Source organism: Saccharomyces eubayanus, chromosome X (genome assembly GCF_001298625.1).
Source record: "Saccharomyces eubayanus strain FM1318 chromosome X, whole genome shotgun sequence".
Lineage (NCBI taxonomy): Eukaryota > Fungi > Ascomycota > Saccharomycetes > Saccharomycetales > Saccharomycetaceae > Saccharomyces > Saccharomyces eubayanus.
In genome coordinates this window covers 351,618-367,978 of record NC_030985.1, presented here as the reverse complement: position 1 = coordinate 367,978, position 16,361 = coordinate 351,618, and the positions used below count along the sequence as shown (strand labels likewise).

Sequence of the window (16,361 nt, the reverse complement as noted above, 5' to 3'; positions counted from 1 at the left end):
TGACTTTAATAAATGCCTAAGTATAGATATCTGGTTTAGAATCCCAAAGTGTTGATAATTAGTGATTTAGTGAGTAGTAGAATTTATCGATACTTCAAACAGAGAGTATTTCGCAGCACTTTTATAAACGTCATGGTACTAATCTTAATGGCTTACTCTCTCATCAAATAACAGCTTGCGTGGCGTAATGGCAACGCGTCTGACTTCTAATCAGAAGATTATGGGTTCGACCCCCATCGTGAGCTTTATTTCCTCATTCCGTGATAGTTTAATGGTCAGAATGGGCGCTTGTCGCGTGCCAGATCGGGGTTCAATTCCCCGTCGCGGAGATTTTTTTATCAAATCCTTTTTACTATACTATACCATGCTTTCATTGAATCGTTGATTATCTCTTTTTTGGTATATCTGTACAATTACAAGATATTAAGGTATGAAGAAGAAAACCGTTAAGGACATCATACGCCATTGTAGCAAGGCCCCTTACGGGTCATCTCACTTTTTCTAGTGTCGAGGATTTGACGGTAAGTGTACACGAATTGCATAGACAACTATTTTTACATTAACCAAAACCCGTTGTGTAGAATGAACCAGGCAGATGAGTTGTCACGAACATGTTCAGTCAATTCTCTATAATATATATATTTATTATGCAGTTTCACCGAGTTATAGCTCCATCGAGCCGGGTAGTGGACTTTCGTCATCTTTCTCTTGAAGAAAATAATTTTTCTGCATGGAAATAACAAGGTCTGCTTGTGAAATGTGATGTGGTGTTCTCTGAGCGAAGCCATTGCATTACGAATAGTTCACCAAACTCTTTCTCAGCCCCTATAATATATACTGGAGCTTACTGATATTTGTCTCAAGAATACGCCAGTTGCCACTATCGCTCCTTTACCGCGGAATATACAGCACATAAAACGTTGTATCTAACATAATCGAAAAAATTGTTGCGTAGATAAAAAGAAAGAAGATGAAATGGTCTGCAATCCCTTTCGAATCATTGTATCGCTCCATTGAGAGTGGTGAGTTTGAATTTGATCTGTTTAAAGAAATACTTCCTGATTTACAAAATTTAAACTTGAACACTGACAAACTGAAGAATAATACCAGCCGATCTCAATTAGAAAAAGGTGAGGTTACATTATCAGACGGTTCGACTTTCAAACTGAACCAAGAGTTCATATTTGAAGCTATCTCTTTGTCTGATGAATTAAATCTAGATGAAATCGTTGTATGTGAATTAATACTTTCCGGTGATGCCACTGCCAACAATGGCAAAGTACAATACTTTTTGAGAAGGCAATACATTCTGCAAATTGTTTCCTTTATAGTCAACTGCTTCGATAAAGATACTCAATTGTACCAAGAATTGATAAAAAATGGAGCCTTGGTTTCTAATATACTCTTAGCATTCAAGTTCATTCATACTCAACTATCTGAAATCAAGCAACAAATCAATAAGGCCCAAATACTAGAAAATTATAATGCTCTATTCAGACAAAACATTAAATTCCGAAGAGACTTCTTGTTGAGGGAATATGATATTTTGAGTCAAATTTTATATGGTTTAGTGGACAAAGGTGCCGTCACAGGAAATAAAGATTTCATAGTATCTTTACTCGACCACGTATCAGAGTTGGATTCCGATGATTTTTTCATAATATATTACATCCCTGCATTCTTCCATCTATTCGCATCTTTGAGAGTTTTACCTGATACAGATGTTAAATTTTTACACTCTAAATTCTTGACGGACTTAAAGGATGACTCCATATTTTCTAAACCGGTTAAAGTAGCTCTCATATTTATTTTTTTGGCTTACTTCATTGGATGGTGTAAAGAGGATCCTAAGAAGAGGGCTGACGTGATGGACTTCAAAACCGATGTTGATGAGCCAATGACCTCTGCGGTAGAATTGGGCGCCATTGAACAACTTTTAATATTTGCCGCAGACACTTCTATTGTGGAACAAGACAAGAGTATGGAACTTTTCTACGATATAAGGTCTTTGCTAGAAAGACACATTCCAAGATTAGTTCCCAAACAGCTTCTTGATGATGAGAAAATATTCAATCAAACAACAAACTCTACCTATAATTCTGCAGTGATGAACAATAACGTGAACGGTGACAGCTTATGGAGCTCGCCTTATCCTGGAACGATGGCCTCCACCAGTACCACTCGATTGAATAGTGTATCCACTAATGCCAGTGAACACTCCTATACGAACATTGTTTTATCCGATCAAACTCAAGAGTTTTTCCTCGCAGCCTTTGATGACATGCTACAAACGATTATCACAGATTGTGCCTTTCTACTTACAAAAATCAAAGATGCGGAGGAAGATTCGTTGTTATCTGGTGAAGATTTAACTTTGGACGATATTTCACTAAAGGCAGATTTAGAAAGGTTTTTCTTGTCAATATATTTTTTCTATGCATCAAGGCCTGAATATTCCCGTGCTTTCTGGTCTGATAAAGAGTCAAACGCTTACGGTTTCATTGAATGGTGTTCCAGATGCAATGATAACTTAATGAGGTCTTGTTTCTACCTAATGATTTCTAGTTTATCCTTTGGTCCAGAAAATTCCTTGGATGTTTATCGTTATTTTGGTGAGAATAATTCGGTTTCATGGAAAAATATTGCACAATGTGTCGGCGATTACACTAAAAAAATAAGTAACTTCAACACAAGCCTTCAAAAAAGACAGCGATTCAGTGAAGTAACCCATAATGATATCGATTCTACGGCGGTTGCTTTAGAAGAAGGTTTAAATGAAGAGGCCGTAATATTTCTTTCTTCTCTATTAACTCTGGTTGGTTCGGTTACATACCATGTCAATGAAGATGTAAAAAGTTCGCTATCAACCGTCTTTTCAGAGGTTCTGTTTGAATTTACGAGAATAAACACCCCCCTGGTAGGCGCTTCATTCAAAGTTTTAAGCAATTTGGTTCCAAAACTTGAATCATCAAGGGCAAATTATTGGGCTTTCTTGGACTCTTTAGTTTTCAAAAATATATCACAGAATTCTTCCTCAGAATCCTATAAAACTGCATTTGCAAGCGTATTAACTAAATATTCTGAAGTTTTAGGATTTTTGCAACTGTTCCAGAATTTGATCGCTATTGATTCCTGTGAAAATGGTAGTGAATACATGGTTTTTGGTAAGTTGGCATTTCCAGCAAAATTGGGCCAAGGCTATAGAAAGATAGGAATATGGCCATATTTTGATTATATTCTCAATGATATTTTAGCTCATGTACATCAGATCACTGATATTAGAAACAGAAGGGCCATCCAACTCCCTATTTTGAAAATTATCTACACAGGGCTATGTTCTTTTGACTACAGCGTAATATTGAACTCTATTCCTGCTGCTGCTAACTTGAATTCTTTAGTCGATTGTGAAAGCTTCTTCAATTACGTCCAAGAGTGTCCAACAACTCCAGTATTCAACTATATTTTTACTGAAAAGGTTTACAAAAGTATATTTAACATTATTGATGTAGGTGTTGATCAATTATCCATAGAGTTGGAAGGTGGTAAAAACCAGGCTGAATTGTTACAAGTGGCTGTGAAAATTATCAATAAAGCCTTGGAGTATCAAGAGACTTACGTAGAAGAATTGTTTCCGATTGTCAAAAGACACGGCAAAAGCGATTATTTCATGCCGAAAAGTTTTTCACTTCATGGCTTACGTTCATTTTACGATGCTATTTTCTTTAATATCCCACTTGTCGCGCACTTAGGTTTATATGTCGGCGTTGATGATCGGATTTTAGCCTCTAATTCATTACAAATTTTGAAAAAACTGTCAGAACGCCCTGATGACTCTTCAGCATTATTCTCCAAGAGAGGTAAATTATTGACTATATTTGATTCTGTTGATGAATCTGCTAGAATAAAGGATGCATTCATCACACAGTTAGAAACGCCAATAACAAATGATAGTGTTCTTACTTTGAAATTAGAATTACTGGATTTCTTAACTTCAAATCTGACTAACTCCACCCGAATCACGAGTGTTTCTCATTTACTATTAGGGTTCCAAGTTTCAAACGTCATATCTCTAGGGCCTAACTTAGCGACGTTTATTTCTTCTGAAACTTCTTTGCTAAATTCTCTCATAAATCTATTAGAAGCTTCATTGAACAGCATCACTAAAGACAATATCGATTATGCACCTATGCGACTAGCTGCAGCAGCACTAGAAATTATCCTAAAATTGTGTCGTAATCCGTTAACCTCTGGTTTATTATACTCGTACTTAATCGAAGAGAACTTCTTTGAAAGAATAATGATTCTCGATCCACAAATTACAGGATATACCATGTGGAACGGTTCCCCATTTGATAATTCAACAGAGGAGAAACGCAAAGACCTAGTCGAGAGCGAATCTATTGGGGCGTTTTTATCATTTTTAGCGTACAGAAATTATTGGACACAATATTTGGGTTTACTTATTCACAAAATGTCATTCTCTGGGACGAAATCAGAAGTTTCAACATATGTTAATTACTTGATATCAAATACAATGTACTCGGTAAGGTTGTTCTCCTTCTTGGACCCACTAAATTACGAAAATATTCCCGAATCGAGAGAAACCCTGTCTACTTTTTCTGATGTTCCTTTCAATTTAGATCAAGTCACCATTAACAAAAACTGTTCTGGTAACATCTATGATTTCAGCGAAATGGAAAAGCTCATGCGCCTAATCAAAAGAGTTCGCGTTGAAAGCTTGTATTCCAATAATTCGGGTTTCGGGATGACGAAGGATCAATTTTTAAAAGAAGCAAGCATCGAATGCACAAAAGCAAAGAGCCATTTCACAAATTACATTTCTAGAAATAAAGCATTGGAGTTGAACCTATCAGTACTTCACTCGTGGGTGCAGTTGGTACAAGTTATTGTCACTGATGGTAAATTGGAACCACCTACTAGATCCAACTTTATTTTAGAGGTTTTTGGTACGATCATTCCTAAAATTACCGACTATGTCGAGTTTGACATAACTTTCTCAGAAGAACTGGTTTCTCTCGCTGTTTTCCTATTCGATATATACAACCGCGACCGTAAGTTCATAACTGATAGAGGTACGGTAGACGGCAGATTGTACCAATTGTTCAAGACCTGCATTCAGGGTATTAACTCTCCACTTTCCTCTGTGACATTGAGATCTGATTTTTACATATTAGCAAACCACTATCTGAGTAGGGTTTTAAGTGACAAACAAGGATCCGAAAGAGTTTTACAAGATTTGAGGTTAGGAAGTAAGAAGTTGGTAGAAATTATATGGAATGACGTTATCTATGGCGAAGGTACTAGCAGGATTACAGGTATATTGCTGTTGGATTCTTTGATACAACTAGCAAATAAAAGCAAGGAAAATTTCATATTGGACTCATTGACGAGAACCACGAGGTTGCTTTTGATTGTACGCTCATTGAAAAACACTGACGCTTTGCTAAACTCCACCACAGAACATATAAATATCGATGATTTATTATATGAACTGACAGCTTTTAAAGCGACCGTATTCTTTTTAATTCGTGTGGCCGAAACTAGGAGTGGAGCAAGTTCCTTGATCGAAAACAACTTATTCCGAATAATCGGCGAATTGTCGTTCTTAAAAGTCGATCCTGATTTAGGTTTAGAGCTTATGTTTGACGAGGTTTACGCTCAAAATTCTAACTTCTTGAAAGTCAATGTCACTTTAGACAATCCGCTAATAGTCGACAAAGATTCGAACGGCGTTTCCCTGTTTGAATTGATCGTCCCTGTCTTTCAATTAATAGCTGCTGTTTTAGTGAGTATGGGGAGTGCAAATAAAAGTGTTGTTCAGAAGGTGAAAAGCCTTTTGAGTGCGTACAAAAGGTTAGTGATAGGTATCTTCAAAAGAGACCTATTAAGTGAAAAAGAAGGTGAAACTAAGTTGACGGATTCCAATCGTCAAAGTTTAGACGAGATGGTGAAGTTAATTGTGATGTTATGCACTTTGACAGGGTATCAAAATGAGGATTGAAACAGCTTGCTAGGGAGCAGTAACTAGAAATTTAATGAATTTTGCAATATATTTAATTGTATAATATGTAACATGAAGTGATTACGAATAAGTTGTTTTTCTTGTACTGTTGGGTACTTGTTCAGGTTTCGGTCTTGGTCAGTATCTGGCTTGGCTTAGACCAGACAAAGAAGTACAGAATGATACTGAAACTTTTTAGGAAACGAAAAACACAATAATACAATAATACAATTGAGGAAAATTTAATTAACTAGGGGCCTTCAAATCTTTATGTATATTGTATACATAATTATCAATCAAGCGCAATACATGTTAGAGATTAAGTCGAGAAAGAACACAGGCTTTTCATCATTTTTTTATCAAACTTATCTTTTTCTCCAGGGAAGATGAGCTATCGTCAAGAGATCTTAATGCATCAAAATGTGAATTCAAAATCTTAATCAGTTGAATGTTCTCGTCTTCATTGTTTATATCGATATTAGCGGTTTTATTGAATGTATTGCTCACATTGTTAATCTCCGTGATTAGAGAAGATAGGTTAGATGATAATGAATTTAAGTTTTCGTCCAAAGTTTGGGCTGTTTTATAAGCTTGTTGTCTCTTTTGGTCATTGTTATTGGCAGCAGCCCCGGAACTTGTTGATACAACATCAGACAGGAGAGCTTCCGTTTTCGTTTCAAAGTTGTCTAAAAAGTTCTCCAATTCGTCTTGTTGCCTTTCAATATATTGCAGAGATTGATCTATTTTGTTTTGACTATGTTCTGCCATCACAGCATCAGAGTATAGCTGACTAATCTGTTCACCTCCCTTTACCAATACTTGGTCCCAACTATTAATCTTTTTTGTATATTGTTCAAAATGAGAGGCTGACTCGGTCACTTGGTTAGTCCATTTCGTTACTAAATCATCAAGTGTTTTATTGTCAAGAGAAACTGGCTTTAGTTCTACTGGCTTTGCATTTAGTTTCAGGTTATCACTTGAATCAGCTTCCCCAGTTGTCTTAGTTGCCGGGGAATCCACTGGTTTTTTATCGTCGTCCTTTTGAGCGCCAAACGAAAACCCTGGCTTGGCCGCATCGCTCTCCTTATTCTCTTGAGGTTTAGCACCGAAAGAAAGGGCAGGCTTTGTTGCGTCACCTTCCTTTTTTTCTGTAGGTTTGGAACCAAATGAAAAGGCAGGTTTAGCTGAATCATCGTCTTTCTTTTCACCAGTCTTGGCTCCAAATGAAAAAGCTGGTTTGGCAGCTTCATCATTCTTTTTTTCATCAGGCTTAGAACCAAACGAGAACGCTGGTTTAGCGGCTCCGTCTTGCTTCTTTTCTGCTGGATTAGCACCAAATGAAAAAGCAGGTTTAGAAGCTTTAGCATCTGTCTTTTCCGCAGGCTTGGAGCCAAATGAAAGGCTTGGGGTTGTGTTAGCCGTCTTATTTTCTTCAGCCTTAGGGACAGAACCAAATGAAAATCCTTGTTTAGAAGCCTCATGTTGTTTCTTTTCCGCAGGCTTAGCTCCAAGTGAAAGACTTGGCGCTTGTGTGCCAGCAGGTTTGCTCTCTGCAGTAGTTGCACCAAACGAAAATGCTGGCTTAGTAGATCCATCTTGCTTATTTTCTTCTGGCTTAGCACCGAAGGAGAATGCAGGCTTAGAAGCGTCACTATCCTTCTTTTCACCAAGCTTAGCGCCGAATGAGAACGCAGGTTTAGAAGCTTCCCCATCATTATTTTCGGCAGGCTTGGTGCCAAATGAAAGACTTGGCGTTATGTTAGTCGTCTTGTTTTCCGCCGTTGTAGCACCAAAGGAAAATGCCGGCTTTGCTGTGTCATTAGCCTTTGTCTCTGCAGGTTTGGTGCCAAAGGAGAGCGTTGGCTGAGAATCTACCGCTGGTTTACTGTCATTCAATTGCGAACCAAAGGAAAATGCTGGCTTGGCAGGTTCGCTGCCAGCTCCATTCCCACCTAACTGTGTACCTTGGGAAACTCCCGGAGAAGGAGCTTGGCCTTCTGCCTTGTTGCCTAAATTTGAGTTAAAGGAGAAAGCAGTTTTAGATGGTTCCGGTTCCTTTTTGTCGTTAGAGTTTGCACCAAAAGAAAAGGCAGGTTTGTTTGCATTTGCGGTGTTACCAAATAAGCTGTTGCTTGGGGCAGCGTTGTTAGTGGAAGCAGGAGTTGTGTTACTATTGCCGCCAAAATTCAAACCGCCAAAAGCCGGTTTCGTGGCATTACCATTAGTATTGGTATTGAATAAGGATGAGGAACCGAATGTATTAGTTCCGGTATTTCCTTCGCCTTTTGTCTGTGTAGCACCAGAAGAGCCGAAAAGAGATGTTCCGGTATTGTTGCTACCGAACGCATTAGTTGTCGAATTATTGCTGCCAAATGTGTTTGCCGTAGGGTTGCTGTTACCGAATGTATTGGCGCCCGCATTGCTGTTACCGAATGTATTGGCGCCCGCATTGTTGCTACCGAATGCGTTGGTGCCAGAGCTACTGCCAAATGCGGGTGTGGTTGAAGTGTTTTGATTACTCGAATTATTGGTTGCTGCACTATTAAAACTAAATGCAGGTTGGCCTGTTCCAAAGGCTCCTGTACCAGAGTTATTTTGGGTGGTGGCATTAGCGCCATTATTTGCAGTACCGAACGAAAAGGGTTGCTTGTTTTGTTGTGGTGTATTAAAGTTCACTGATTTTGAAAGTCGTAAAGGGAGTTAGTTCTGTTAGTAAATGATAATCCTTGCGTATTGTTAAATAAAGTCTCATACAATCACGTTTCTTACACAGGAAAAAAAAATGCTTGAGAAGAGAGAAAGGCGTCCAATGAAGAAAAACATACTTTTTCAAAACGATTCGGGCTTATTGTTGTTCGAGTACACACCTGCAATTGTTCTCCGATGATGTTTCCAGGGTTCACAATTATTACACCAACCATACATCTAAGTGGAGCTAACACAATTCATCATATTCTTTAGAAGTTGAAAAAAAAAAAAATAGGACCCGTCCGGGTTGTGTCGGGGCCTTACAAAAAGCAATAAGCTTACATTGAAAATGAAAATTATAAAAAATACATAAAATTATCATACATAAAAGGATTCGTAAACGTCTGAGAGACATCATGCAATATGATCTCTAAACTCCAATGAAAAGAAAGAAAGAAATCCTTCATTATTTAGTATTACTGTTCCGCGCATTCTGGATTTTATCTAGCACATCATCATAAGCAGCATCGATGGCATTCTCCTCTGCATTGTCCATAAATTTGTTAAATCCAGGTGCATCAGTGGGAGGAACATGGGCATTATTGTTCGTCTTGGCACTGGCAGACCCTGTTGATGTTTGGTCGGTCGTAGGAGATATGTTATCACTTGAATTGTCAGCTTGGGACTGGTCTGGCGCATCCTTCGCTTGAAGGGTAGCGTCTTCTTGTTTATCAGATTGGTTTCCCTGCTTTTTGAAAATATGATGCAAATGATATCCCTGGCTATGCAATTCGTCAATAACACCCAAGATAGTAGAAACGTCATTTTTCAACAAAAATTCTTTGATTTGATCACTATCAAGGGATTGAGCGGCGCGATTTAGAATGTCTTTGTCCACTGGTAAATCCCCACCGCCAACAAGCTTTTCGTGTTCTAGTTCTTTTTTGATGATAGAGTATTTATTCTTAATATCGACTTGATCTTGGGCTTGTAGATCATTAGCTGGGCCCTCTTCATGGTTGGTATTTGAATCATCGCCTTCTCTAAACTCTACAGCATCTTCTGCGTCCGCGCTAGATTTTTCGACTAGTGCACTGCCAAATGGCATCAGGGCAATATGGTCTGAATTTTGTAGGATAGACGAACTCAATAACATTCTTTGACAACTTTCTGAATTTGCGTCTGTTTGGTTTGCCGAGAATGAGCTTCGTGGTTTCAAAGCATTATGATGTCTTTGTCTTAATAAGTCGGAACCTCTTTCCAAACTTGCCTCGATGAAACACAATCTAATCAAAGCTTCTTTGCCTTCCAAATTTAATTGACCATTAAGTTTTAAATCGAAAAGGTCGTGAACCACTTTACTGATCTTGATACGGGCCAATGCGATTTTGGCCATGAAGTTTTCGACCATTTTTTTATAGTGTTCGGAATCGTCTGCCTTTTCAGTTAATAAAAGCGATAGTTGGTCTTGTAAACTTGAAAATTGAGTGTCTTTGATATCTTTGTCGTCGTTTTGAACTCTTTTCAATTCACCTTGAATGTTTCTCATGGCATATAGTGAAATTTTTTCCTTGATATTCTCTGGCATGTAAGCGTAATCCACGTCCAAGGTCATCAACGATGAGCTCTTTCTCACGGCTTCCGCTAGGGCTTTAGAGGATGCCAGATCCAATTCTGTCCCCAACATGGAGAAGTAACTCAGTCTCGAACACATGGGCAATACTTCAGCCAACATAACCACACTGGTGGAGCTTAAATTATTGTAGTCGATTTGTAAACGGACCAAGTTGACGAAAACGGGTAGAAAATCAATTAGTGTCGGGACACAGTACGGAAAGATTGCAGGGTTGTTCGAGATATCTAAGAACTTCAGGTTTTCTGAATAGCACAGGACACTGATCAATTTCAAAACCTCGTTGTTTTCATAAGTATCGTGTTCCTTTACTTCTAAATTTGTTCCATTTAAAGATAGAAACTTGAAGACGTTTTTTTCGTTGACCTTTTGAATTTTGCCCAGGACAGCATTAGTGAAGGACGATAGTTTCCCATTCAGATCATTGAATCCGATATCCAAACCTGTCACTTCGGATTGCACCACCCAACTGGCCAGATCGTCACATTGACTCTTGGACAAGCCATTATAAGCCAGGCCCAGTCTTTCGGTAGCGATACAAGCGACAAGGATAAAATTTTTGAATTGTGCTCCATTCATTTTTGCCCCCGAAATCACGATTTCGTCCAAACCGCCTCTAAGGGCGATGGAAGCAGTCAAGAGATCCCAATTCATGTCGGACCTGTCGTCTGTATTGCACTGCATTCTGAGGATGGTTGACTTCAAAGAGGACTTGGAGGGCTTCTGTACATTTGTCTTGATGGAGGGGACCATGGTCAAATCGATGGAATGCAAAGACCTGGCCTTGGAGACAAAATAGCATAACATTTTCCAGCCTTCTTCATCCAGGAAAGTGTTTCTCAAGGACAGTTTTTGGAAATGCGGGTTGTAAATCAAAGAACTCAAAATGATTCTGAGCATTTGCACCGTTAATTGCACACCGTCCAACGAAAGACACAAAACGGGGGCCACACTCAAGAAGTCGCTAAATGACCAAATTTCCACCATGGAGGGTCTTGGGTTACGCAATTGTAAGATGGGGATGGGGTCGGTGGAGCCCTTTTTCAACTGTTTCAAAGTGGCCGGTATTGGCAAAATTTCTCTTAAATGACAGCAGCGGGTATACACGATATCGTGGGGGATCTTTTGGTTGGGTGGGGGCATGGTCTCCTTCTCGTCATCTGCGTTCGTGCCATTAGTATCACTCGACACCATGGAGGCCAGAGAGGTTGTGGAAGCACCCCTTCTTGAGATCATCGGCTTATCAATGGTTAAATGACACGCGGTCTTACTAACGATGACTTCCTCCTCATTGTTCGTGACAATACGCTTCAACTCGTTGGGGGCCTCTTTGGCTCTGGCTTCTGCGGCGGCTTCTGCGGCAGCCATAACGATGTTTCTTCTCTGCGGGTTGCCATCTTCCTCATCGGGCGCTTCGGCTGCGTTTTGCCTTTGCGGAGCCATCTCCTCTTTGCTCTTGGCGTTGATGTCGTCCTCTTCTGGATTTAGCAGCTTCAATTGGCCAGTGCCCCCAACGACGACGCCCAGGCTTGTCGACTCCATAATTTTCTTCCTCTCTTGCGGTGTCAGTCTGTGTATAACGACGGACCCGTTGGGCTTCACCTCCACTTCGCCTCTTCTGGGGTTCTTACTACAGATCTGCTGTGGAGGGTCGTTGAAGTAGGTGTTCGTGGCAAAGGAGACGTGTTTCAAGGGCTTGACGTACTCAAGCCCGGGCACGACGGTTATCTTTGCAGGGTCGAACTCGAGCGAGTTGGCAGACCATACGGACGTGGACGAGGCATTGAGCAGGTTGTTGGTATTGGCGGAGGAGGATGAGGCGTTGTTCCCGTAAGAGGTAACCTTTCTGAGAAATGCGCCGAACTTGTGAGAAGAGGGCGCCGCGTTGTTGTTCTGCGCGGAGGACGAGACGTCTGAGTTAGAGTCCACGGCCTCCAACGATGCCATAGCGACTGGTTGCTTCTTCTTCTTGAAGGCGGGCGCCAACCTCGGTTTGTCCGGATGCGGCGGGATAGGTCTGCCCTTAACGTCGAATTTCTGGCGGGCGGCTAACTTGGGGGGCAATTGTCTGTCATTCTGAAGGGAAAACGAGGCCCGTGTGTTTCTCTTGATCGGCGACGAGGGCGTGGATTGCAGGAAGTTCCCCTCTTTAAAGGCGGCTAATTTGCAGTCCTTAGATTTGTAGTACCGCAAGAAATCCATCAACCTCGGGTCAGGACGAGTTCCGCTGCAGGCGGCGCCATCTATGGGGGAGCTGCAGTCAGTTTGGCCTTCATCGAAAGTGTGTTGCGTGTGGATGTGACCGTGGGTGTTGTTCTGCGGATGGTTCTCGTAGTACACCTCGGATTCAGTCTTGGACCTCGTCAGCGGCACCACGGTGTCGTTGTACGACGGCGGGGCCACGTACTGCAAGGGCGGAGGTGACTCAGCAGAAATGGTTGCGGTTCGTTCTCTTCTTATGGAGTTGCGGTTCACGTGGCCCGGGGAGGGCGAGCGGTTTTGTTCTTGTTCCTCCTCCTTGTCTTTTTCGCGCTTCTGCTGCTCTTGTTCTCCCTTCCTTTTGCCAAATAAACTCTTGAAGAAACCGATCTTCTTGGGGGCAGGTGACGAAGCTGCGTCTTCCGCATGATGGTGATGGTGGTGATGGTGGTGGCGAAGTCCAGCGTCAGCATCGGCGTCAACGCCGGAGCCTGGCATCGTGATCTCTACCACGGACTTGGACCGTCCTCTACCGGAGGGGAAGTTCGTGGAGGGCGCGGTGGGGGCAACAGTGATGTGCTGGTTGTTCATCAGAGCGGCCGCCGCCACGGAGTGGCGGCGCACCCTATCGTTTGGGGAGAGAATGCCGCAAGACGTGTCTACAGACTTGTCGAAGACGGACGAGTGAGCAGTGTCCATCTGGACGTCGGGGGCCACGCTCTCAGCCGTCGACTTGGACCTCTCGTGCCTGAGGGCGGAGGCGTTGGGCCTGACCAGCCAGCCGACATCGATGGAGGGAATTCGGTGCTCCTTAAGCAACTTTTGCGTGTCCTTGGAATCCATGGAGCAGTTGTGGAGCTATGATGTGTATTTGCGTATATATGTGCGTTGAGCTTGCGTGTGTGAGTATGTATGCAGTTTAGTATGAATGCTTTTACGGGCAAGATAAATGTAGAGGAATGTAGGGGGAGAGCGCAGCGTCGATTGTACAACCGGATTGCTCGAGTGTAGCACAGTTGTGTAAGCTGAACCTGAGCGTAGCAGATGGAGAAACAATACAATAGCCAATAACGTAAACAGTCGCGCAGCACGGGGAAGGGGTGAGAGCAACTTGCCCAGCGGCGCGGGTAAATGCGGGCCGCGGCCTAAAAAAAAAAAATAAAATTAAAATCACGTTTACCACTGGAACAGCGGGTCCGTGGTGGCCAGCGCGCCCAGTAGCGCCTCCAGTTGCACCACGCACTTACGCTCGCGCCCTCCAGGCAAGCTATCGTCCTCGGTTGCGTTGCTGAAGTCGAACTCGTAGCGCGACCAGTCGTGCATGCTACTATTGCCGACGTCCAGCAGGGCGTTCTGGCGTACGTCAGTTCGGGCGACGACGTCCATAGCAGCTGCAGCGGCGTCTCACCCGTGTGCCTGACCTCGCAGTCCCGCAGCACGCTGCCCAGGTCCCTTGCGCTCTCTGCGGTCCCGCCGATATACAGCATGGGGATAACGACCGTCCGTGACCGCCGCCAGGGGAGCCGGTGCTGCAGACCGCCGACCCACCCTGTGCGCCCTGCCATCGGCTGCTGCTGCTGCTGCCGCCGCATGTAGTAGCTCCAATCGTCCAGCAGCCGGGCGTAAGCCCGGCTCAAGGGCAGCGTCATGACGCTGCCCTTGAAACTGGTCGGGTTCGCAACCTCGACGGGTACCACGCTGTCGCACCTTTCGATGAGCGCCAGACAGTCTGCGACTTGACGCAGAGTCATGGCCATGGCAAGCAGTTTCTGCGTTATCCCGCCCGCGCGCCCGCTGACAAAGTCTGTGTTTGTGAGCGCCGCAACCTCGTAGTATGCCGGCACCAGGCTCTTCAAAATGCCCAGTTGTTCGTCCACGCAATCGCATGCGGCGAAACAGTAGTAGGTGTTTACCAACTTTCCGAAGGACGTGTTTATGTCCGTGTAGCTCTCCAGGCCGGAACAATCAACAAACATTGCCCTTCTCTCTGTATTGCATTCTTTTTCTTCTGTATTTCTTATTGGTGCCATTTACTGACGCAAAAAATGTTAAAGCTAGGAGCGGCCCAGACGTAATGGATCGGAACGTAGCGCAACGTAACGTAACACGTAGGAGATATCGCGTTTGCCTGGCGTGCGTCTCTGGTCTATACGTAGCCGTCGCAAAGATATGGTTTGGTATTACCCGCTCGGGCGATGCCTTTTCTTCAACGTTTTTTCCTGCCAGTGAGAGATAGTTGTTATGGTCAAGGCAGGCTTGAAATTTCAGTGCCTAATCGAGAACAAGAAAAGGCAAGACAAGAGGCTTAGAGGGGCGGATACACGATTTTCTTGCTTATGCGACCATGAAGGATGTCTTAGAATGGGCAATTGACCACTACGAGACACGAGATCAGCTGATCCAGAAGGGCATTTGGAAAGGTGAACTGTACCGCGGATCCATTTTTGAAGAGAGCAGCAGAGGCTGGCTCTGGAAGGCGTTGCTTTTGTATGATGAGAATAACAGCGGCCTGCTGGCCGACAATTCTAAGGACCGGGACGTTAACCAGTTCGGCTTGGTGCCCGTGCCGATACTGACGGATGAGGAGGAAAACGATGAGGGCAAGAAGAATAGCGGAAACGTGCCTGAAAGGGTCTTGCACTCTAACGTCTCGTCTTCGCTCGGGATCAGACGGCTGACTCCCATCGAGGCTGTCGACAACCATCCCCTGTCCGGCAACAAGACTAAAGCTAGTTCTTCCAACAAGGGCGCGCCCAAGGCGCGGGAGGACAATCCATTGACACTAAGGGAAACGCTGGAAATTATAGACTTGGACCTTTCAAGAATAATGCTCGACGATATATTCCAGGAACCCAGAGTTCATGCTCAAATGAGACAGCTTCTATACAACTATCTTCTCATCCATAAAAACGAACAACTGCAGTACAAGCAAGGGTTCCACGAAATATTAAGCGTTATTTATCTGCAGCTATACCATGGCAGCGACGTCGATAATATCAATCTTCAGAACGTGCTGATCATCTTCAATAAGCTAATGAACCAGATCGAACCGATTTTTTATAACGAGGAAAACCTGATCAACTGGGATAAGACAGTATTCACCAAGATCTTCAAGATATGTTTGCCTGATTTATTTACCAAGATCTTCTACCAGCCGGCAAAATCCGGCAACGGGAGGAAGAAAGGCGCAAACTACTTGGTTCATTCGAACTTAATCTGGCTAATCCGGTGGACGAGGCTGCTGTTCTTGAGAGAGCTGCCCTTAAAGAAAGTACTGATTGTCTGGGACCATGTCTTGACGTTTAACTATCCATTAGAAATTTTCATCGCATGCTTCGTCATCACTCTCTTCTTATCCATATACGACGAACTGCACGACCTCGTGAACCAAGACGACTACGAACAATCCAACAATAATGATGAATTCATCGAACTGATTTTGCATTTCAAGAAAAATTTCCAAAAGGAACACGCCAGTACAAATGACGAGAGCTTCTTAGAACTCTGTAAAATTACGGGCAATTTATGCGAATTGTGGTACGGGAAAAACCATGCGGATATGCGGCTGATCTGTGATACCTTTATCAATACGAATTTCGGCATCAAAACTGGCGATATCCTGAGCATGGAAACCGCGAAATTGACTATTGACCCCAACAGACAATCACTAGAAAGTAAGCTGAAAGAAAGGGTGAGGCAAACACTATTGAAAAACAAAAAAAAGTAAATAAACACCTAAAATTCGGGGGTTTTTCCCCCAGCAATTGTCTACGCTGGACGTGCAAAATGAAAACATCGAATCGCATCGTGCTCACTGTT

General features: G+C 42.8%; 5 protein-coding genes and 2 non-coding genes across 7 annotated transcripts; 4 read left to right on the top strand and 3 right to left on the bottom strand.

Annotated features, from left to right (window-relative positions):
* The first annotated feature begins 173 nt into the window (after nt 1–173).
* On the top strand, nt 174–245 carry DI49_2980. The gene has a single exon. It is a non-coding gene; the product is annotated as a tRNA-Arg (tRNA).
* A 12-nt stretch (nt 246–257) lies between these two features.
* On the top strand, nt 258–329 carry DI49_2979. Its single transcript has one exon. It is a non-coding gene; the product is annotated as a tRNA-Asp (tRNA).
* A 641-nt stretch (nt 330–970) lies between these two features.
* Nucleotides 971–6,022, top strand: NUP192 (Nup192p; the record flags this gene model as incomplete). Its single annotated transcript, XM_018366077.1, has 1 exon — nt 971–6,022. The coding sequence occupies one exon, from the start codon at nt 971–973 to the stop codon at nt 6,020–6,022; it is 5,052 nt and encodes a 1,683-aa protein (XP_018221283.1).
* A 348-nt stretch (nt 6,023–6,370) lies between these two features.
* NSP1 (FG-nucleoporin NSP1) lies at nt 6,371–6,790 on the bottom strand (the record flags this gene model as incomplete). The annotated part of the gene is made up of 1 exon (XM_018366076.1): nt 6,371–6,790. One exon carries the CDS (start codon nt 6,788–6,790, stop codon nt 6,371–6,373), a length of 420 nt encoding a protein of 139 aa, XP_018221282.1.
* A 2,386-nt stretch (nt 6,791–9,176) lies between these two features.
* MHP1 (Mhp1p) lies at nt 9,177–13,385 on the bottom strand (the record flags this gene model as incomplete). Its single annotated transcript, XM_018366075.1, has 1 exon — nt 9,177–13,385. The coding sequence occupies one exon, from the start codon at nt 13,383–13,385 to the stop codon at nt 9,177–9,179; it is 4,209 nt and encodes a 1,402-aa protein (XP_018221281.1).
* A 302-nt stretch (nt 13,386–13,687) lies between these two features.
* DI49_2975 (uncharacterized protein) lies at nt 13,688–14,572 on the bottom strand (the record flags this gene model as incomplete). The annotated part of the gene is made up of 1 exon (XM_018366074.1): nt 13,688–14,572. The coding sequence occupies one exon, from the start codon at nt 14,570–14,572 to the stop codon at nt 13,688–13,690; it is 885 nt and encodes a 294-aa protein (XP_018221280.1).
* A 314-nt stretch (nt 14,573–14,886) lies between these two features.
* GYP6 (GTPase-activating protein GYP6) lies at nt 14,887–16,269 on the top strand (the record flags this gene model as incomplete). The annotated part of the gene is made up of 1 exon (XM_018366073.1): nt 14,887–16,269. One exon carries the CDS (start codon nt 14,887–14,889, stop codon nt 16,267–16,269), a length of 1,383 nt encoding a protein of 460 aa, XP_018221279.1.
* Between the last annotated feature and the right edge of the window lie 92 nt (nt 16,270–16,361).